The 18,395-nt window shown below is 42.3% G+C and overlaps 1 protein-coding gene across 1 annotated transcript in view; it reads right to left on the bottom strand.

Annotated features, from left to right (window-relative positions):
• PRKD1 (protein kinase D1) overlaps nucleotides 1-18,395 on the bottom strand; it is a 244,044-nt gene that overhangs the window by 32,054 nt on the left and 193,595 nt on the right. The window contains exons 4-8 of the mRNA XM_075843500.1: nucleotides 14,640-14,800; nucleotides 3,487-3,772; nucleotides 3,161-3,368; nucleotides 1,841-1,964; nucleotides 1,585-1,662 (exon numbers count right to left, since the gene is read on the bottom strand). Of these exons, the coding sequence (XP_075699615.1) occupies nucleotides 1,585-1,662; nucleotides 1,841-1,964; nucleotides 3,161-3,368; nucleotides 3,487-3,772; nucleotides 14,640-14,800 (857 nt within the window). The remainder of the gene's footprint in view (nucleotides 1-1,584; nucleotides 1,663-1,840; nucleotides 1,965-3,160; nucleotides 3,369-3,486; nucleotides 3,773-14,639; nucleotides 14,801-18,395) is intronic.

The following is an 18,395-nucleotide window of genomic DNA, read 5'->3' as shown; positions in this document are numbered from 1 at the left end:
TACATAGTGCAAAATCTACTGATTGCATCATTTTCAAACAATTTAGGAGTTTTCTTGTCTTAGACATCGTGCTGGGCAGTTTCCGTAATCCCAAACACCACTTCATTCGCTCTCAGGATGGATGAGGCCGCCAGCAGCAAGCTCACCAAGCGGGACGGGATCGGGTGACCCCTGTTCCGGAAATAGGTGCAGGTCCCAGAGGTGGGAACTGCATCTATCAGACATTTATGACATTTCCTGTGGAGAAGCGATAAATGTCTTTATGAAGGATTGATTTTTGGGGGACGACAAAGCCATTTTGGAGAACATCACTTATTACGCTTTTTGGGAGGTGGAATAAACAAAGAACACCAATTCTGGCGTTGCTTTTTCGTATTTTGTTTGTTTTATTTATGGCGTTCACAGCGCACAGAGGTAAATAACATTTTATTTTAACAGTACAGGTTGTTACAGCTGCAGCGATATTAATTATATGAAGGGGATCAATATGCTTCCTTTCTTTTCTATAAAAACTTTATCGAACTTTTTTCTTTCCTTTCTTTTTTAGTCCCTCTATGGGATTTGAACATCTGATCTCCGGATCACTTCTATAATACATTACAATACTTCTATTATGTCTATCAGTGCTCGAGTGACAGTCAATCTTTTAGGCCCTTCCTTAGGCAAGGCCTAATAGGCTCTCATACATGGCAGACCTAGGGGCCACCTGTTAAACTGCCATGACAATACATTGGCACGCCATGATCGCATTGTGGGGGTGCCAATGGGGTTTTAAAAGGAGCCCCTTCCCTCTATAAAGCCACTTTAGTGCCAAAGTCGCTATTTAAAGCCGTCAAGATGGCGTATCCGCTCTATAATACAGCCTACACCTGAAAATGATGGCATGGGTACAGCTGTAGTGCACACACCATCACTTTGCTGTCTTACTACAGCAGTTTGTGCAAACGACTTACATGCCAAAACATAACCATACATCGCAGGGCGGGAAAGGGGTTAACGACCAATTCTCTTTAACGAGATATTGCTAGACATCGGCAAGTGAGGCTATAGCTATTACATGAAAATATACAATTTATTTGTATCCACGATTCTAAACATATCTATGGATCAACAATAACTGATGATTTTGGTGGGAAAACCCCTTTAAGGCTGTGATTGCCCAGAGACATTTATGACATATCCACAGGATAAATGTCAGATCGATGCGGGTCCCACCTCTGGAGCCCGCACCTATCTCTAGAACGGGGCCCCCTAAATCCCGTTCTACCTTATTCTGCTCCCTCTGCCTCTTCCTGACTTTATGGTCGGGAGTTACGAAAACAGGGTAGCTCGCTGAGCAACTCTGTTCCTGTAAGTCCCATAGTAGTGAGTGGCAGTTATGGAAGCAGCGTAGCATGCAAGGTATGCTTACGGAAACAGCGTAGCTCAGCGGTGGAACCCGCATCTGACATTTATGACCTATCCTGTGGATAGGTCATAAATGTCCCTGGTAGAAAAACCCCTTTAATGAATATATTAAAGCGGTCACGTTAAAAGAACCATCACTGGGGAAATTCTTAACGTCACCTAAAGCGCTACTTTTACCTTGTAGTATTTGCTTCCAGTATCGTTCTGAAATAAGGTTATACACTTGCTGTCCAGTCTCCAGTAATGTCTCTTCCTCTGCAAGTAGATGAAATATAAAGAAAAAAAGAAACATTAAATTGATTAAAAAGGTATACACTTCAAACTTTACGAATATATTAAATTATTATAAGTAGATGGACCTAATAATAATGAAAACAATAAAAACACGTTTAGTAACAAGGCCCAGTAGACTGTTCATAGTACATATTCCTACCATAGTATCTTTACTGGTGTAATGCACCATCCAACCTTCTTTCATAACACTGCTGCTTTTCCGCTTTGTATGCTTGACAGACTGAACCACTCTCATCAAGGGAATGTTATTACTGGCTGAAGGGCTGAAATAAAGGTCAATTACTGAACTTAACCTGAGAATTAAAACTTCAACCAAAAATGTATATTAGAATAGGATTTTTGTATTAAAGGGTAACTACACTACCATAAAACTTTTGATATGTCATAGAGTCGTATTAAAAGTTTTGACTGGTGGGGTTCTGGCTGCTGAGACCCCCACCGTTGCTGAAACTAAGTTGGTAGAAACACACTCAGCGGAGCATCCTACACCTTCGGCTGTGATCCGCTTTGATCACCGCTCATATTGAGGCAAAAGACTGCTGTCATTGAGAGGAAGGGCTGATCACAGCCCAACATGTAGGGTGCTCAACAGAGCGCTTCTGCAACTTGGTTTCAGCAATGTTGGGGATCTGAGCACCCAGACTTCAGCCAATCAAAACTTTTGATATGTCTCTGACATATCAAAAGTGTAGTTACTTTTTAACTATGGCATACTACTTTAACCAGCAGAGACCATCTAGATACAACAAACATTGTGACAGTACATGAAGCACGGTAAGCACAGAAAATGACCACTAATGGAGTGATATTCTGAATATTTGCGGTGAGTACATTATATGGTTTGTATATACTTAATAATTAGAGAAACAGTCAACCAGACTAAGTTGCTAATACAAATCACAGAGGCCTCAGCTACCGAGGAATTGGTTTGCAAGGTGTATGTTAACAAGTATATAATAGGAAGGTAGAGCACGTCTACTGCTCTACTATCCAACCCGGATTTACTCAGATGTAAAGAAGTGGGTTTCCTAGGGCACTCAAATGCCCTTCCATGCTCCAGAAAATACTGATCGATTAACTGCTTCTGATGAAATTGGCCATAGCCTGTACATATCTACATATCTCTGTTATATGGAAATTAGATTGTTAGTGCCACTGAGAACATGAACTAAATATCAAAGGACTGTGGCATATACACTGACTGCAAAGAGCATGTACCTGATGGTCCTTGCACAGTACTTAAGGCAGGTATACAGCTTTTATGACATAGCATATAGAGGGGTTTTAGGGGGATCTTCCAATTTTAAAAGCATTCCTATATTTCATTGAGACATGTCAAAAGAAAATGTTGATCAGACCGAAGTGGTGTCACGCTCAGTAATACATAAACATCTGCAGAGTTCTGAAGCTTTGGACCTATGACACAGAGCTACTTTTGCAAATAATCATAATTACATACCTGATCATACGATCTGATGTATCCGGATCCTGGTCAGGGTCAGGGTCCTGCATGTCTCCATTCTCACTTCGGCAGCCAGTCATCATGCTATCAGAATCTGCAGTTAGGGTCTCATCTACATCATCCATCAGTCTGCTGCTTGGATCACTTTCATTGTCACTTCCTTCTTCCATGACAACATCAGATTCTGCTCCAGGACTCAGCAAGTCTCAAGAGAGAAATAGTAAACATATATAAAGCTCCACTTTCCAGTTAGAGAACTTCATATTGCATTTAAAAGTATACCACAATAGACATCACATATAAAACCCTCATCATATACGTACCTCCATTAATAGCCACCTCTCCAAGGCAGTTGTTAGGCACTTTATTTGCACAACGCTTGTGACAGTTGAATTTGCAGTCCTTGCACTGTTGACCTTGACGGAAAAGACCTTTTAGCAGCTTCTTACAGTACTGGCACACCGTCGGTCGGGTGTATGAGTGGATAACAAACGTGTGAGGCACTTTGACCTTGGAGAGCAAGATCTTGTCCAACTGGATTGGGCGACCCGGGTAGGGTTGGGAACTAGATCTCTTTTCCCGAACAGATGACTCTGAAGGACTTTTTTGCTGCAAAGAGAAAGGATGACAATTAAATATTCCATAATTTCACAGGTAGCATCTGTAATAGATTTGTGTATGCCCTTAAAATCAAGTGGTGTCTATGGCACTGGATTTAGAATAATTCATTACAACAGGTGTATTATAGCATATCATATAACTACAGACTTCAGAGATTTGCCTGAAAAAATGTAAAACCTACATCACATGCTCTACGAATAAAAATGGCGTAGGCTGAAACCGTCATGATCAAAATACAGCAACTATCTGCGAAAAATTGTGAGAAATACTATTTACGACAGGAGAAACCTAGATTTTATGGCTGAGGCATAAACCACAAGGCACAAGTACCGTGAGGCACATGGAGGTTAAATTCATCACAACTTGTGCCCCAAAATAAGGCCCCATGCACACGAACGTGCTTTTGCAGGGACAATTCCCCCGAAAATCCATGGGAGAATTGCGGCCCCATTCATTCCTATGGGGCCATGCACACGACCGTAGTTTTTACGGTCTGTGCATGGCCCGGGAACCCGCACCGCAGAAAGAACGGACATGTCTTATTACGGCCGTCTTCTGCTTTCCGCGCTCATTGAAAATAATGGCCGCGGCCATGTGCATGGCCCGTAATTTGCGGGCGGCTCGCGGCTGACAGTCCGCTACCGGCCTACCCGAAAATCACGGCCGTGCACATGGCTACGATCGTGTGCATGAGGCCTAATAAGTGATAGAAAGCAGTTTTTATTTTATTTTTTTACAGCGTACACATAAATGATGCAAAAAAAATTGTTGTACAGGTTATTACGACCGCGCCAATACAGATTGTGTGTATATTTTATGTATTGAGGCTTATTTTTAATGTTTATTGTATAAAAGGTGTATGTGTATTTTTTTAAATTTAACATTACTTTATTTTTTAAAGAGGCTCTGTCACCAGATTTTGCAACCCCTATCTGCTATTGCAGCAGATCGGCGCTGCAATGTAGAAAAGAGTAACGTTTTTATTTTTAAAAAACGAGCATTTTTGGCCAAGTTATGACCATTTTTGTATTTATGCAAATTAGGCTTTCTAAAGTCCAACTGGGCGTGTTTAAAGTAAAAGTCCAACTGGGCGTGTATTATGTGTGTTACATCTGGGCGTGTTTACTTCTTTTACTAGCTGGGCGTTCTGACGAGAAGTATCATCCACTTCTGTTCGTTAACACCCAGCTTCTGGCAGTGCAGACACAGCCGTGTCCTCGAGAGATCACGCTGTGACGTCACTCACTTCCTGCCCCAGGTCCTGCATCGTGTCGGACGAGCGAGGACACATCGGCACCAGAGGCTACAGTTGATTCTGCAGCAGCATCGGCGTTTGCAGGTAAGTCGATGTAGCTACTTACATGCAAACGCTGATGCTGCTGCAGAATCAACTGTAGCCTCTGGTGCCGATGTGGCTGACACGATGCAGGACCTGGGGCAGGAAGTGAGTGACGTCACAGCATGATCTCTCGAGAACACGCTGTGTCTGCACTGCCAGAAGCTGGGCGTTCTGAAGAGAAGTGGATGATACTTCTCGTCAGAACGCCCAGCTAGTAAAAGTAGTAAACACGCCCAGATGTAACACACATAATACACGCCCAGTTGGACTTTTGCAAGCCTCATTTGCATAAATACAAAAATGGTCATAACTTGGCCAAAAATGCTCGTTTTTTTAAAATAAAAACGTTACTGTAATCTACATTGCAGCGCCGATCTGCTGCAATAGCAGATAGGGGTTGCAAAATCTGGTGACAGAGCCTCTTTAAGTTTTAATGTACTGGCATATATCTATATTACAGTACATTAGCCTGGGCACTGATAGTACACAGGCAGTTGTTAGGACATACCTAAATATGCCCTAACAGGAAATATGGTAGGACAGCCCTGGGGTCCTTCAATGGACCCTGGGCTGTCTGCCCATATATGGTATGTCCCTCAATCGCGTCACAGGATTTCCCTGTGACACGATCCAAGGGGCATCCCCCCTTCTCATTTTCTCAGGAATGCTGCAGTTCGTTGTGATCGCAGCATTCACGGGAATAGCGGCAGAGATGGTTTCTCTGATGTCCGCCAGCGGGGCTGTGTAATACAGTCATTGCCCCGCTCCTGACAGGAAGTGCGTGCGCGGTCAGCATGAGGAGATGCGTCCAGCGCTGCACTAATGAGCGGCGGTTCAGGCACTAAAGACAGAACACGGGGGTGTTTTGCAGTGAGCCCGCCATGTTCTGTTTTCAGTGCCGCCGCTCATTAGTGCAGCGCTGGTCGCATCATCCTGACCCCGCGCACTTGTTATCAGGACTCTGGAGCGTGGCAATGACTATCACACAGCCGCAGCCCCGCTCTCATACATTCATGTGTTAACGTGTTACTATACTTAGCTGTGCGGCCGCACAGATAAGTATCGAAATACATGAAATAACGGTATCGAACCATTTGGGGATGCAAAGTATCGAAACAGTATTGAAGTTTAGACGCATCGTGCATCCCTAACCTGGAGTGGACTAAAAATGTATGCACGTTTGATCAGTCTTTTTCCGCGTGTGTGAAAATGATTAGTTCAAATCTCATCCACTTTGCTGATAATGTAATACGCTGTGGATTTTCCATAATGAAATCAGTTGTGGACAATCCGCAGTTATTCCGCCCCTGTGCGCATATCCTAGAAGTAATTTAAAGAAAGATCTCAAAGTACCGACAGATCATTATTGATATAACAATGTCATTAGCAGCATGGGCAGTTACGAGAAAAAACGGCCAATAGTTTTGACATTTGTCACGAACTATGCTGCTCCGAGCCTAGGATCACTCACTAACACCAAGGGAGACAGAATGACGTTTGTACAGAGCACTCACTGATCAGACAGTAGCAGTAAAGATCCACTGTGAAGCCTCACCCGGGCTACGTATATGCGGCTACACAATTTCTTCAGCTGTTATCATGAGGCACTGTAAAAAGGTATCTGTTCAGACTACAACCTCTGATAGCACAACATAAAAACACAGGCAGTTAATTCATGCAGGATGGAACCTACAACGGCTGTAAAGACTAATGGTTTCTTAAGGGGTTGTACCTTAATCATCAATACTAATAAACAGTGTAAGTCTTCGATCACAAATGACGTTTGAGCCCTATGTTTGGCGTTTACGCGGGTACAAGCAGCCGGCGTATATGGCAAAAGTATCCATTGGGCGCTATACACTGAACATTCGCCAAAAGTGTGTCGTTTTGGCCTCAATCTGCATCCTGCAAAAATAAATACTGCAAGCTATATGTTTTTTGGGGTTTATTTTTAACCTCTTAATGGCCAGGCCTGAAAAGGCCTAAATGACCAGCTCCATTTTTGCCTCTGCCTTTCAGCGGTCACAACTTTTACCTTTTTTGTTTTTATTGAAGTGGCTGTGGGAGGCCTTCTTACGTGCAGGAGAAATTTTATTTTTTTCTGAACGGTTTCAGAGTACAAATAAATTACTGTGTAAGTTATATCATTTATATCTGCGGTGTGAATATTGGAAAAAGCAAATTTTTGGAATTGTTTTTTGTTTATTTCTATTCCGTTCATGTTTATTATTATTTATTTCAGTTACTTATATAGCGGCAACATATTACGCAGCGCTGTACAGAGGTCCTCTTTTACTGTCCCCATTGGGGCTCACAATCTAAATTCCCTATCGGTATGTTTTTGGGGTGTGGGAGGAAACCCACGCAAACACAGGGAGAGCATACAAACACCATGCAGATGTTGTCCTTGGTGGAGCCACTGTGCTGTCCTGTTTCACACTAATCAGTAAAATTTATTTTTAAGCTTATTACGGTCGTATAGGTATCGAATATGTGTATGTTTTTTTTAATGTAATGTATGGGCAGTAAAATACATTATGCTAAATAATGACTGACTTTTATTTTTATATAGTTAAAAAAAAAATAATCCCATAAAGGGACAACTTTAATAACAACTTTTCTACTTAAAAAGTATTAGCTTACTCCTGTATTACCTTACTCACTATGATATAGGCTGCAGCATAGAGCAGAAAGCCCAGGGTCCTTTCTAGGTCCCCAGGCCTGACGGCAGAAGATTTCCCCGGTCTCCGATCGGGTCGACGAGTTTCCATAGACGTGATTGAAGGGCGGAGTGCCCTTTGATCATGCCGTGGTAACGGACTGCGGCAAACAAAGGGTTAAACAGCTGGGGTCTGAGTTTTTCCAGATCCCAGCGGTTTTCAAAAGCTGCTCTAAGTTCAGGAGCTGCTGGTCAATACTCCTGGTGTATACGTGTGATGGAAGGCTCAGACATGATGTGAACGTGGCCTAGGAAATCAGATTGGAAACCTGTAGCAGAAGTGGATAAAAAATCCAGCCATGTAATCATTAGCATATTACCAAATTCTTGTCTCTATATGGCTAGGTTTACACATCGGAGTCAAAATGCGTTTTTATTGTTGGTTTTTTGCAGCAAAACCATGCCATTTTCCTGCAATTTTTAGAAGGTAGCGCAAGTCATCCTCTTACCGGCGCTTTGCTGCCGAACTATATGCTCCGTTCCCAGGCCACCGTTATGTCACGGCCTGATTCCTGAGCATCTCAAATTGAGCATAGTAAAAAGCGACTTCCAGTCCACAGCAAACACTTTAGGGGTCGGACAGTCACAATGCCGTCACGTGACATAACTGCGGCCAAGATCGGAAGAGACATATCAGCAGCAAAGCTCCCGATAAGACGATGGCCTCCGCTATCTTTTACCGGGTACTTTCCAAACAGGGGTCATGATAAAAATAAATCACTGGAGTGTTCCTTTAAACTAGACCTTGTAAAATAACTTGACATATTTAATATAACATACGAGGATGCAGAATAAAATCTGTTTATATGGTATCCGTTAAGGTCTTCGCTTATGTATCATATTCACTGTAATGTTCTCATCAACCCCCAATAATCTGCACAAAATAAAACAAATAAAAAATGTCCCATTGCTGGCTTTGCTGGGAGAACAGAGGCCCCAGAAGCCTTTCAGCCTTGTAAGCCTGATCTGTGGGCTATTACCAAGAGATTTTTGTTCCAGACTGAGCTCTGGCTGGAATTGCTCCAGGAAATGATTGCTAAAACCAGATTACATGATGGAAAATGCAGCTGATGGGGAGCTCTGTGAGGTGCTATAACCCGTTCACTACCAAAAGGAAACTAGGAGTATTTATTAACCAGAAGACCCAATTTATGAAATCAAAACTTTAGATTGTAAGCTCTGGTGGAAAGGTTCACGGCTACGAAAATGGCTCAATGTAAATAATGTTTATTATACCATTTCCAGTTGCTGACTATAACATCTGGTAACATATAGTGTCAACTGCAAAGGGTTAATCCTATAAAGACAGGACTGTGGTGGGTGCATAAATCTGCTTATGGAACAGATAGCAAAGGACATGATCATTTTGCACAGCCTGGAAACCCAGAAAGGATGTAGTCTGGAGATGCGTGAGGTACAGTGGTGGAGTGTGGAGTTAAGCCAGCAGCAGGAACTAGGCCTGAGCCAAACCAAACAGCAATGTATGCTAGAACAAGCTCCCCTTCTTTACACACACAGCCTCCTGGAATAATAGGAGGGTTTCTTCTCATGCAGAAACCTGTCCTAAACGTTGACTTTGCAAACACAAAACACACTAAGCGGATACGGAGCCTGTAAGTTACATGTCAACATCTTTCAAACTACTGCCAGTGACATTTTGCTTCTGGGCAGATGCACCTGGGCAAATCCTACGCTGCATAACCTATGTGAGTTTTATCCCATTGTAAATCGCTCCAACGAATAGTAACTTTTAATGTCAAAGTAAGAAGATATTGTGGATGGAACATACTATGCAAAACAAGAGAACTTGCAGGAGACCAACAATGAAAAATAGGGATATTTCCAGGACGAAATACTAAAGCCTTACACAGGCTGGAATTCAGATCAATAGCACTGGTGTGAATGGAATTACTGCAAAACAAGCAACGGATTTTTAGGTTTTAGCACTTGCCCGTCTGACCTGTGCGCTCCCTGGTTCTTAACCTGATGCACGAATAAAGCTTTTCTAGATTTTATGGATGTGCCGAGGAAACTTTTTTTTGTTTTACTTCATTATGATTTAAATGTCCCCAACTTAGTTGGGCTGGATTCACACATTGCAGTCAAAATGCATTTTTTTGCTGCAACTTGCAGGAAAAATGGGCTATTTTGCTGCAATTATCAGTAAATCCCAGCAAAACTGCGTGGTTTAGACCCAGTCGCAGCAAAAATACCATTTTGATCGCGACTTGTGAACCCAGCCTCAGGTTGTGAATTTTAAAGATACTCTAAATAAGGCTGGGGCTAGAGATGGACAGACATGTCATGCGATAGCTCCTAATGCAACATGATTGACAGCCACACTACCAAGGTAATAGATGGCATCAGACGAAGAGCAGACAACGGCTGTTTATACACTTAGATGTCGTAGTCAATAGCGACTGAGGCATCTAAAGAGTATGACAGGGGAGGAGGCTCCCTCTGTCAGCCATTCGGCACCATGGAAATTAAATTGCGGGGTTCCAATGGGTTACCATGGCAGCCATGGGTCGAAAAAAGGAATGCAGGCATTAACGCTTTGGAATTATTTTAGTGATCAAATTATCACAGTTTCAATTCCCCTAGTGGGCCTATTAAAATGATAAGATTAGGATTGATAAAGTTCAACAAGTAAAAAAGAAAACAGAAACAAAAAAAAAAAAAACTCCCTCCCCAAAAAAATAACCTTTTCATGAAAACATTATTTGTTTAAAAATAGTGACACATTAAAAAAACAACAATGCATATATGCTATCTAAACAAATAAAAATAGTTGTACTGCATGGCGTAAACCCACCCTGAAAAACGATGGCGGATTTCTGGCTTTTTCTCCCCATCCCACCAAAATCTTTTAGTTATTTATTATTTTATTTTTGAAATAGTAAATTAAATGTACCCAAAAAGACTGACGATACAAATGTCAACTCACCCTGCAAAAAAACAGATCAGATTACGGATATGTTAACCAAACAAAAAAAAAAAAGTTATGGCTCTCAGAATGTGGCGACACAAAAATTTATTTTTACATAAAACCTGTTTTTATTGTACAAAAGGTACTAAAAAAAAAACAACTGAAAACCCCCCCCCCCCAAAAAAACGTAACTATAACTCATCCTGAAAAAAAAAATCCTCTCATACAGGTATGGGGACGAGTAAAAAAAGTTATGCTCTTGGAATGTAAAAAGCGTTTTGTTTTTTAATAAAACTGTGCATCAGTGTGATTGGTGCAACTTTGTAATGACATTTTATTGAAAATTATTTTAACTTTGAGATACAGCTGCTTTGTATCCTGTATACAGAGCAGCTCTATCTTGCGCTGAGACCTGAATCCACCTGACACACAGGATCCACCTGTTATCGATTACATCTACGCTGTGAACTTTGAGGTTATCGATAACATACATACACATCTATATATATATATATATACACACACACACACACACACACACACACACACACACACACACAAATCTATATATACATACATGCATACATACATACACACATGTTTTCAAAAGGTGTACATTCCCTTTAAAGACAACCTTTCACCAAACTATACATGTGCAGCTGAGTGCACCATGTAAAAGGCGTTGCTGCACAAACCTTGTGTCACTTTAAACTATGTTTCTAGCCTCCTCCGTTATTTAGATATCAGTGCCGTTCTATTTGGCACCCGATATGTAAATAACCCCCTGAACTGTTAATGGGGCGTTTCTTTTAGTGTAATTGACAGGAGGGGGCGTGATACTTACTGCTCTGACACTGTCCAATCACTTGTCTGATCTCGCGAGAGAGATTACACAGTCTAGTCATCCTTTTCTACAGAGAGCTGAAGAGAGAATGAGAACGTGCGCGAGATCAGAAAAGCCGCTCTGACACTGTCTGTAGCTGACTGGACCGTGTCAGAGTGGTAAGTATCACGCCCCCCCCTGCCAATTACAATAAAAAGAAACGCCCAATGACAGTTCAGGGGGTTATAATATATAACGGCACCGATATGTAACGGAGGAGGCTACAAACGTAGTTTAAAGTGACATAAGGTTTGTGCAGCAGCGCCTGTTACATGGTGCACTCAGTTGCACATGTATGGGCTAGTGAAAGGTTCCATTTAAAGGGGTTGTCTCACAGCAAACATTTATGGCATATCCACAGTATATGCCATAAATGTCTGATAGATGCAGTTTCCACCTCTGGGCCCCACACCTCTCTCAAGAACAGTGCCCACTAACCCCCTCCTGCCTTCTCTCGCTGCTCTCCGGCCCCTGTGTTACGAGGTGGTCGGGAGTGCAGAAACAGCCAAGTTCGCTGAGCTACACTGTTTCTGTAATTTCTTTGAAGTGAATGGGAGTTGTGGAAACAGTGTAGCACAGCAAGCTACACTGTATCCGGAACTAAAAATCGCTTCCATGGGAGCAATGTAAACAGCCCAGTTCAGCAAACTGTTTCCATAATCCTGGTCACCTCGTAACTTAATGGCCTCAGAGATGTGAGAAAAGGTAGGATGGGGTTCAGAAGGCCCTGTTCTTGAGATATTTGCGGGTACTAGAGGTGGGATTCGCTACTAGTTGACATTTATGGAATATTCAGTGGATATGCCATGAATGTCTGTTGTAAGACCACCCCTGCTAATTCAGTACCCTTCAGTGCTCATGTTCATCACCCAATGTAATGACTCCCTTTAAAACCAAATTCGTTCTGCCAAGAACAGTATGAATTAACGATCAATCCCTTCAGCACCAGCTCCCAATACTCTACAGAAAAATGAATCACTGGATGCACTTCAGCAAATTCTTCAGTGTGTATGGTGCGGTCAAATCCAGAATGCGGAAAATACTGAAGACCAACAATTTCAGTGCTCACAATCTTCTGTAGATGGGCAATCTGCCACTGCACTCTCCAAAACTTGGTACTAATCCCATAACAAACTACAAAACTAATGCTAATTAGTTCTCCAGGCGAAGGAAAAATAATCTAGTAACACCTATTGGAGGTATCTTTCCTGGAAGTCAACGTCCGACCCACAGAAGACCCTTGAAATAGGACTAGGGCTTTTAGCCCAGCCAGAATCTCCCCGTGCACATGAAGGCCCGATTTACACAAACTATAGACTTGAGTCTATTGAGGGATCCGTGAAAACGGACATGTTCTATTTTGAGTGAACGGTCCCATTGAAACACATTTTCAGACCGCATAAAAATACAGGTTTCAACCATGCCCCACATTCCCAAATCATTAATGTACTGCAATACACACTGTCCTCTACTACAAGTGCACAAACCAGCTATTATCTTAGTTTCTTGCTGCAGTTCGGAAAAAGGAATGTATGGAAGGGTGATGCTGGGTTGGAGAATGATATTAAAGACATCACATACCTCAAATACTGGGGCTGAGAGGAAACTGACAAAGGAAGCAGATGGCAGCGTAAAGGGACAGAAAAAAGACGTAATGTTAAAAAGAAGACAAACAAATAAATGAAAGATTTGGTTAGATGATAGAAAAACAGAGGAATGAGAGGGCAAGGTGATCCTGATAAAGACTCTATATACATGAATTGAACAAACTAAGAAAATGTACCCCAGTATGTCGCATGCTCCCATACATTGTAAAAGCAACCATTCTATGGGCATAAACTAATATTTACAAGAAAGTGACATATTAATTCTTTAGGAAGAAAATCTTCAATTGATGCACTTATACACAGGTTTGTCGCAAAATACAGGCTTTAGTCAGTCCACGCACCCTCTAGGCCTTATTCACACGATTGTATTTCTCGTCCGTGCGCTATACGTTAGAACAGACAGCACAATGACCCATGCAACTCAATGTCCTATTTTGGTCCGCTTTTGCAGACAAGACTCGTGCATTCAAGTCATGGTGTGTGTGTCAAACGTGCGGTCGGATTTTCATGGACCAGTTGCTAAAGAAATGCAGTTTAAAAAAAGAGAAGTAAAGCCAGGAAGTGCCTGCAGAGGAAAAGAAACAGAAGAGAAAAACGGATAACACACAGAAACCAAAACGAACATTCCTATGGATGAACAGCAGGCAATTTTTTTAGAGGACACATATCTGACATGCTCGTGTGAATAAGGTCTCACTGAAATATTGAAATTCATTCCAGTCTGCGAAGTATGGAAATCGTTTAGGGTATTATCCTTTAATATGTAGCAAAACTTGAATATGCAGTATACTTACGTGATGGAACACTGGTAACAAATATAATAAAACCCCAGGTTTCCTTCTTTAAAAGGTACATGAAAGAACGGTGTGTGTATAATCCCGCACAATTACAAGTTCCGTCAAGTATCTCATTGCTTTCCCCTACCAGCTCTTATATTAGGAAACCGCCACAAGCAGAGCAGACTTTCAGTGCTAGGTGGACATTTACACGTATAGTTTGACGGCTGCAGCACTCTGCTAGAACGGACGATTGTTCTTGCTTGAAGCAGGAGCTAAACAGCTAAGTTTAATTTGCGCATTTGTGAAAATTAGAATATGCTCTTTGTGTTCTACTGATTGGACATCTTATCCATCTGTCCATAAACTACATTAGCAGTGATATCTCATAAGGTTACGAGTCAATATCTGATTGCAAATGTGGATTTCAGACTACGGTACTAACAGTGCTATGCAGCCATTTGGACAATGAAATTAATGTGCAGTATCTGAGTGTGGATTACCAGACCTACTATGGATACATTAGCCTGGCACTCAGACAAATGACTATGTTGGTTCACGTGTGTGGAGTGTGTGGACTAAGCATCTCAACCATCACATACCAGAAGTGTGTCTTCTGAAGACCAGGAGCCCGGGTCCGCAGACATAGTGCGTATGCTGGATAATCCGGTTAGTGACACATTTGACAACCTTCGCTTTCGGACCCCACTACAGTTGTTCGGTATCTTGAAAGCGCATCGCTTATGGTAGTTAAGACCACATCCTGTAAGAAAATGGAAAAACATTCTAATTTGTGAAACAAAAATCTCAGCAAGGATTTATGATTGAATTTGCCGTTTGGGAAATCATCTAAATCTGCAGTCACAAATCATTGCTTCAATCTAAGTGTCAAATAATCTTCTAAAAATTTTCAACATGATGCAATGTAAATATGCAATTTTTGTTACAACCTCAACACTTTTCCAAGAGCAGAAACCAAACATTTACATATGCATGTTCATCATACCTGGGGATGTTTAAATTGGTTCCCCGATAACACAAATGTTTGGAATATCAATGGCATTTGTCATATATGTTGTCCATTATTGGCATAAGTGGGGGCCCTGCAAACAGGGAACACTAGTTCTCAGAATATCCTATTGATGCCAGATACGTCGGTGGTGAGTAACTACCTGTAGTGAGTGCGTGCGTGCTTCTTATTGGGGCCTGTGAGCTAGAATGGAAAGCCGTTCTGTAAGAGCAGCTCCAACTCTTGTGGATCCAGTGAGCCCATGATGGTGGCCATTCATTTTATTTAACAGTGGCCAGGGGGCATGTATGGCTAGACAGCTGATAGCCAGGAGTCAGAAGGCAAAACCTATTGCAATGAAATGATTGCCAAGCCAGCTACTCCTTATGAGACATACCCTATAAGAGAATGGTACATGTTCAACTGTTATCAACAGCAATTTGTAAATTTACTAGTTCACATCACGCCTAGATAAAGTTCACATAAACAACGATCAGCCATAACAATAAAACTGCTGATGTGTATAACATTGATTATCTCATTACAATGGTGTCTGGGGATGCAAAAAGTGAACAGTCTTTTCATGAAGTTGATGTGTTGGATTTAGAAGCAGGAAAAATGGGCAAGTATAAGGATCTGAGAGTCTTTGACAATGACAAAATTGTAATGGCTAGAGAACTGGGTCAGAGCATCTCCAAAACGGACGGTCTTGTAGGGTGTTCATACCTATCAAAAGTGGTCCAAGGAAGTAAAAATGGTTTACCGGTGACAAGGGTCATGGTGCCCAGGACTAAAAAAAAAAGGCCCATGGGGAGCGAAGGTCAGCCTGTTTGGACTGATTCCACAGAAGAGCTACTGTAGCACAAATTGGTGGAAAAGTTAATGCTGGCTATTATAGAAAGGTGTCAGGACACACAGTGCATAGTAGCTTCCTGCATTTGGGGCTGCATAGTCAAAGAGTCAGAGTTTTCATGCTGATACCTGTACACCCCCAAAAGCGCTTCCAACAGGCCCATGAGCATCAGAACTGGACCATGGACCAATGGAGGAAGGTGGCCTGGTTTGACGAATGAGGTTTGCTTTTACATCACTTGGACGGCCGAATGCATGTTTTCTGTAGCTTACCGGGAAAAGAGATGGCATCAGGAGATGTAGACAAGGTGGCGGATGAAGTGTGATGCGCTGATCAATGTCGTGCTGGGGAACCTTGGTTCCTATGTACCACCTACCTAAAACATTGTTATAGACCAAGTACACCCCCTTCATGGCAATGGTATTCCCTAATGGCAGTGGCCTCTTTCAACAGCATAACGTGCTCTGCCACACTGAAAAAAATTGTTCCGGAACGGTTTGAAGAACATGACAGAGTCAAAGGTGTTGACAGCATCCTAATTCCCGAAAAATCTCAATCTGACCCAACATCTGTGAAATGTGCTGAAAAAAAAATGATCCATGAAGGCTGCAGCTCACAACTTACAGAACTTAAAGGATCTGCTGAATGCATCTTGGTGCCAGATACCACAGGACACCTACAGAGGTCTTGTGGAGAACATGCCTCGACAGGTCGGAACTGTTTTGGTGGTATTAGGGGGGCCTACACAATATTTCGCAGGTGGTAATAATGTTATGGCTGATCGATTTATAGTGTAGTGTGCAGTACATATTAATTCATAATTGAACAATTTATCCCAGAAATGACTGACTACTCTCACTAAGAAGTTAAGGAGGGCCTGTCACAAGGTCATATAAGTCGAACTGGTTAACTGACATGAACAGCGCTGTCTCCCTGATTCCAGCGCTATTTTTTTTTACCCCTGGACCCTCCTGTTCCAGAGATATGGTCCACTGTTGTGTTGGCTGCCTATATGATAAATTTGCTTTAGTTAGCCAACAGGGCGTGATATACCCTCAAGCTGCCTCTCGCTGAATGCTTAGGGTATGTGCACACACACTAATTACGTCCGTAATTGACGGACGTATTTCGGCCGCAAGTCCCGGACCGAACACACTGCAAGGAGCCGGGCTCCTAGCATCATACTTATGTACGATGCTAGGAGTCCCTGCCTCGCTGCAGGACAACTGTCCCGTACTGAAAACATGATTACAGTACGGGACAGTTGTCCTGCAGCGAGGCAGGGACTCCTAGCATCGTACATAACTATGATGCTAGGAGCCCGGCTCCCTGCACTGTGTTCGGTCCGGGACTTGCGGCCGAAATACGTCCGTCAATTACGGACGTAGTTAGTGTGTGTGCACATACCCTTAGGATCAAAGGCAGGGAAGCTAGCTCTCCACCCTGTTGTCTAACTACAAGAAATTAGCATATAGGGAGCCAACACAAAAGTGGGCCATGTCTCTGGAACAGGAGGGTGCAGGAAAGAAAGAACAACCAGGAACACAGCGTTATTCAGGTCAGTAAACCAGTCCAACTTATATGACCTAGTGAGAGATCCTCTTAGAAGCTATTTCGGAGAGTTTACGGAGCACATTATGCATTAGCCACCACTGTATTTAAACTTTATGCAGGGTTCAGGTGTTACAAGTAGTAAATTAAAAGAGCAGCCAAGTCTGTAGTCTTCTTACAAACTTCCATAGCTGCTCATGCAACAAAAATCCAAACACACGATTTGGAATGGCTGTTTACGTGAAGGCTCATAAAAATGCAATTCCAGTAATTCTGACAGTATCCAGACAGACAAGTTATTGTTTAGCAACCACACAGCAGATAGCCAGACAAAAAAATTAAAAAGTAATCAACTACGATCAAAAACAAAACTCAAACTTAAGAGAAAAAAATCTAATCTATTTCGCAAACATCTGCAAATGCACAAAGTAAGGGTATGTTCACACGAGGTCATTACATCCGCAATTGACGGACGTATTTCGGCCGCAAGTACCGGACCAAACACCGTGCAGGGAGCCGGGCTCCTAGTATCATACTTATGTACGACGCTAGGAGTCCCTGCCTCGCTGCCGGACAACTGTCTCGTACTGAAAACAGGATTACAGTACGGGACAGTTGTCTGGCAGCGAGGCAGGGACTCCTAGCGTCGTACATAAGTATGATACTAGGAGCCCGGCTCCCTGCAATGTGTTCGGTCCGGTACTTGCGGCCGAAATACGTCCGTCAATTACGGACGTAATGACCTCGTGTGAACATACCCTAAAGGCAAAAAAAACAAAAACCTTAGTTTAAGGGCCTGTTCACATGTGTCACCCTTCCGTTGATGGGTTCTGTTCGAACTTTCCGTCATGAAGGGAAAGGCAAACGTAAACCATAGCTTTTGTTTGAATTAACATTGATTTCAATGGTATTGCTTCCGTTGAAAACTGTTTCCGTATCTTTCGC

This window comes from Rhinoderma darwinii, chromosome 12 (assembly GCF_050947455.1).
Source record: "Rhinoderma darwinii isolate aRhiDar2 chromosome 12, aRhiDar2.hap1, whole genome shotgun sequence".
Classification (NCBI taxonomy): domain Eukaryota; kingdom Metazoa; phylum Chordata; class Amphibia; order Anura; family Rhinodermatidae; genus Rhinoderma; species Rhinoderma darwinii.
The sequence above is the reverse complement of the archived record's forward strand: the minus strand, read 5'-3'. Positions and strand labels throughout refer to the sequence as shown.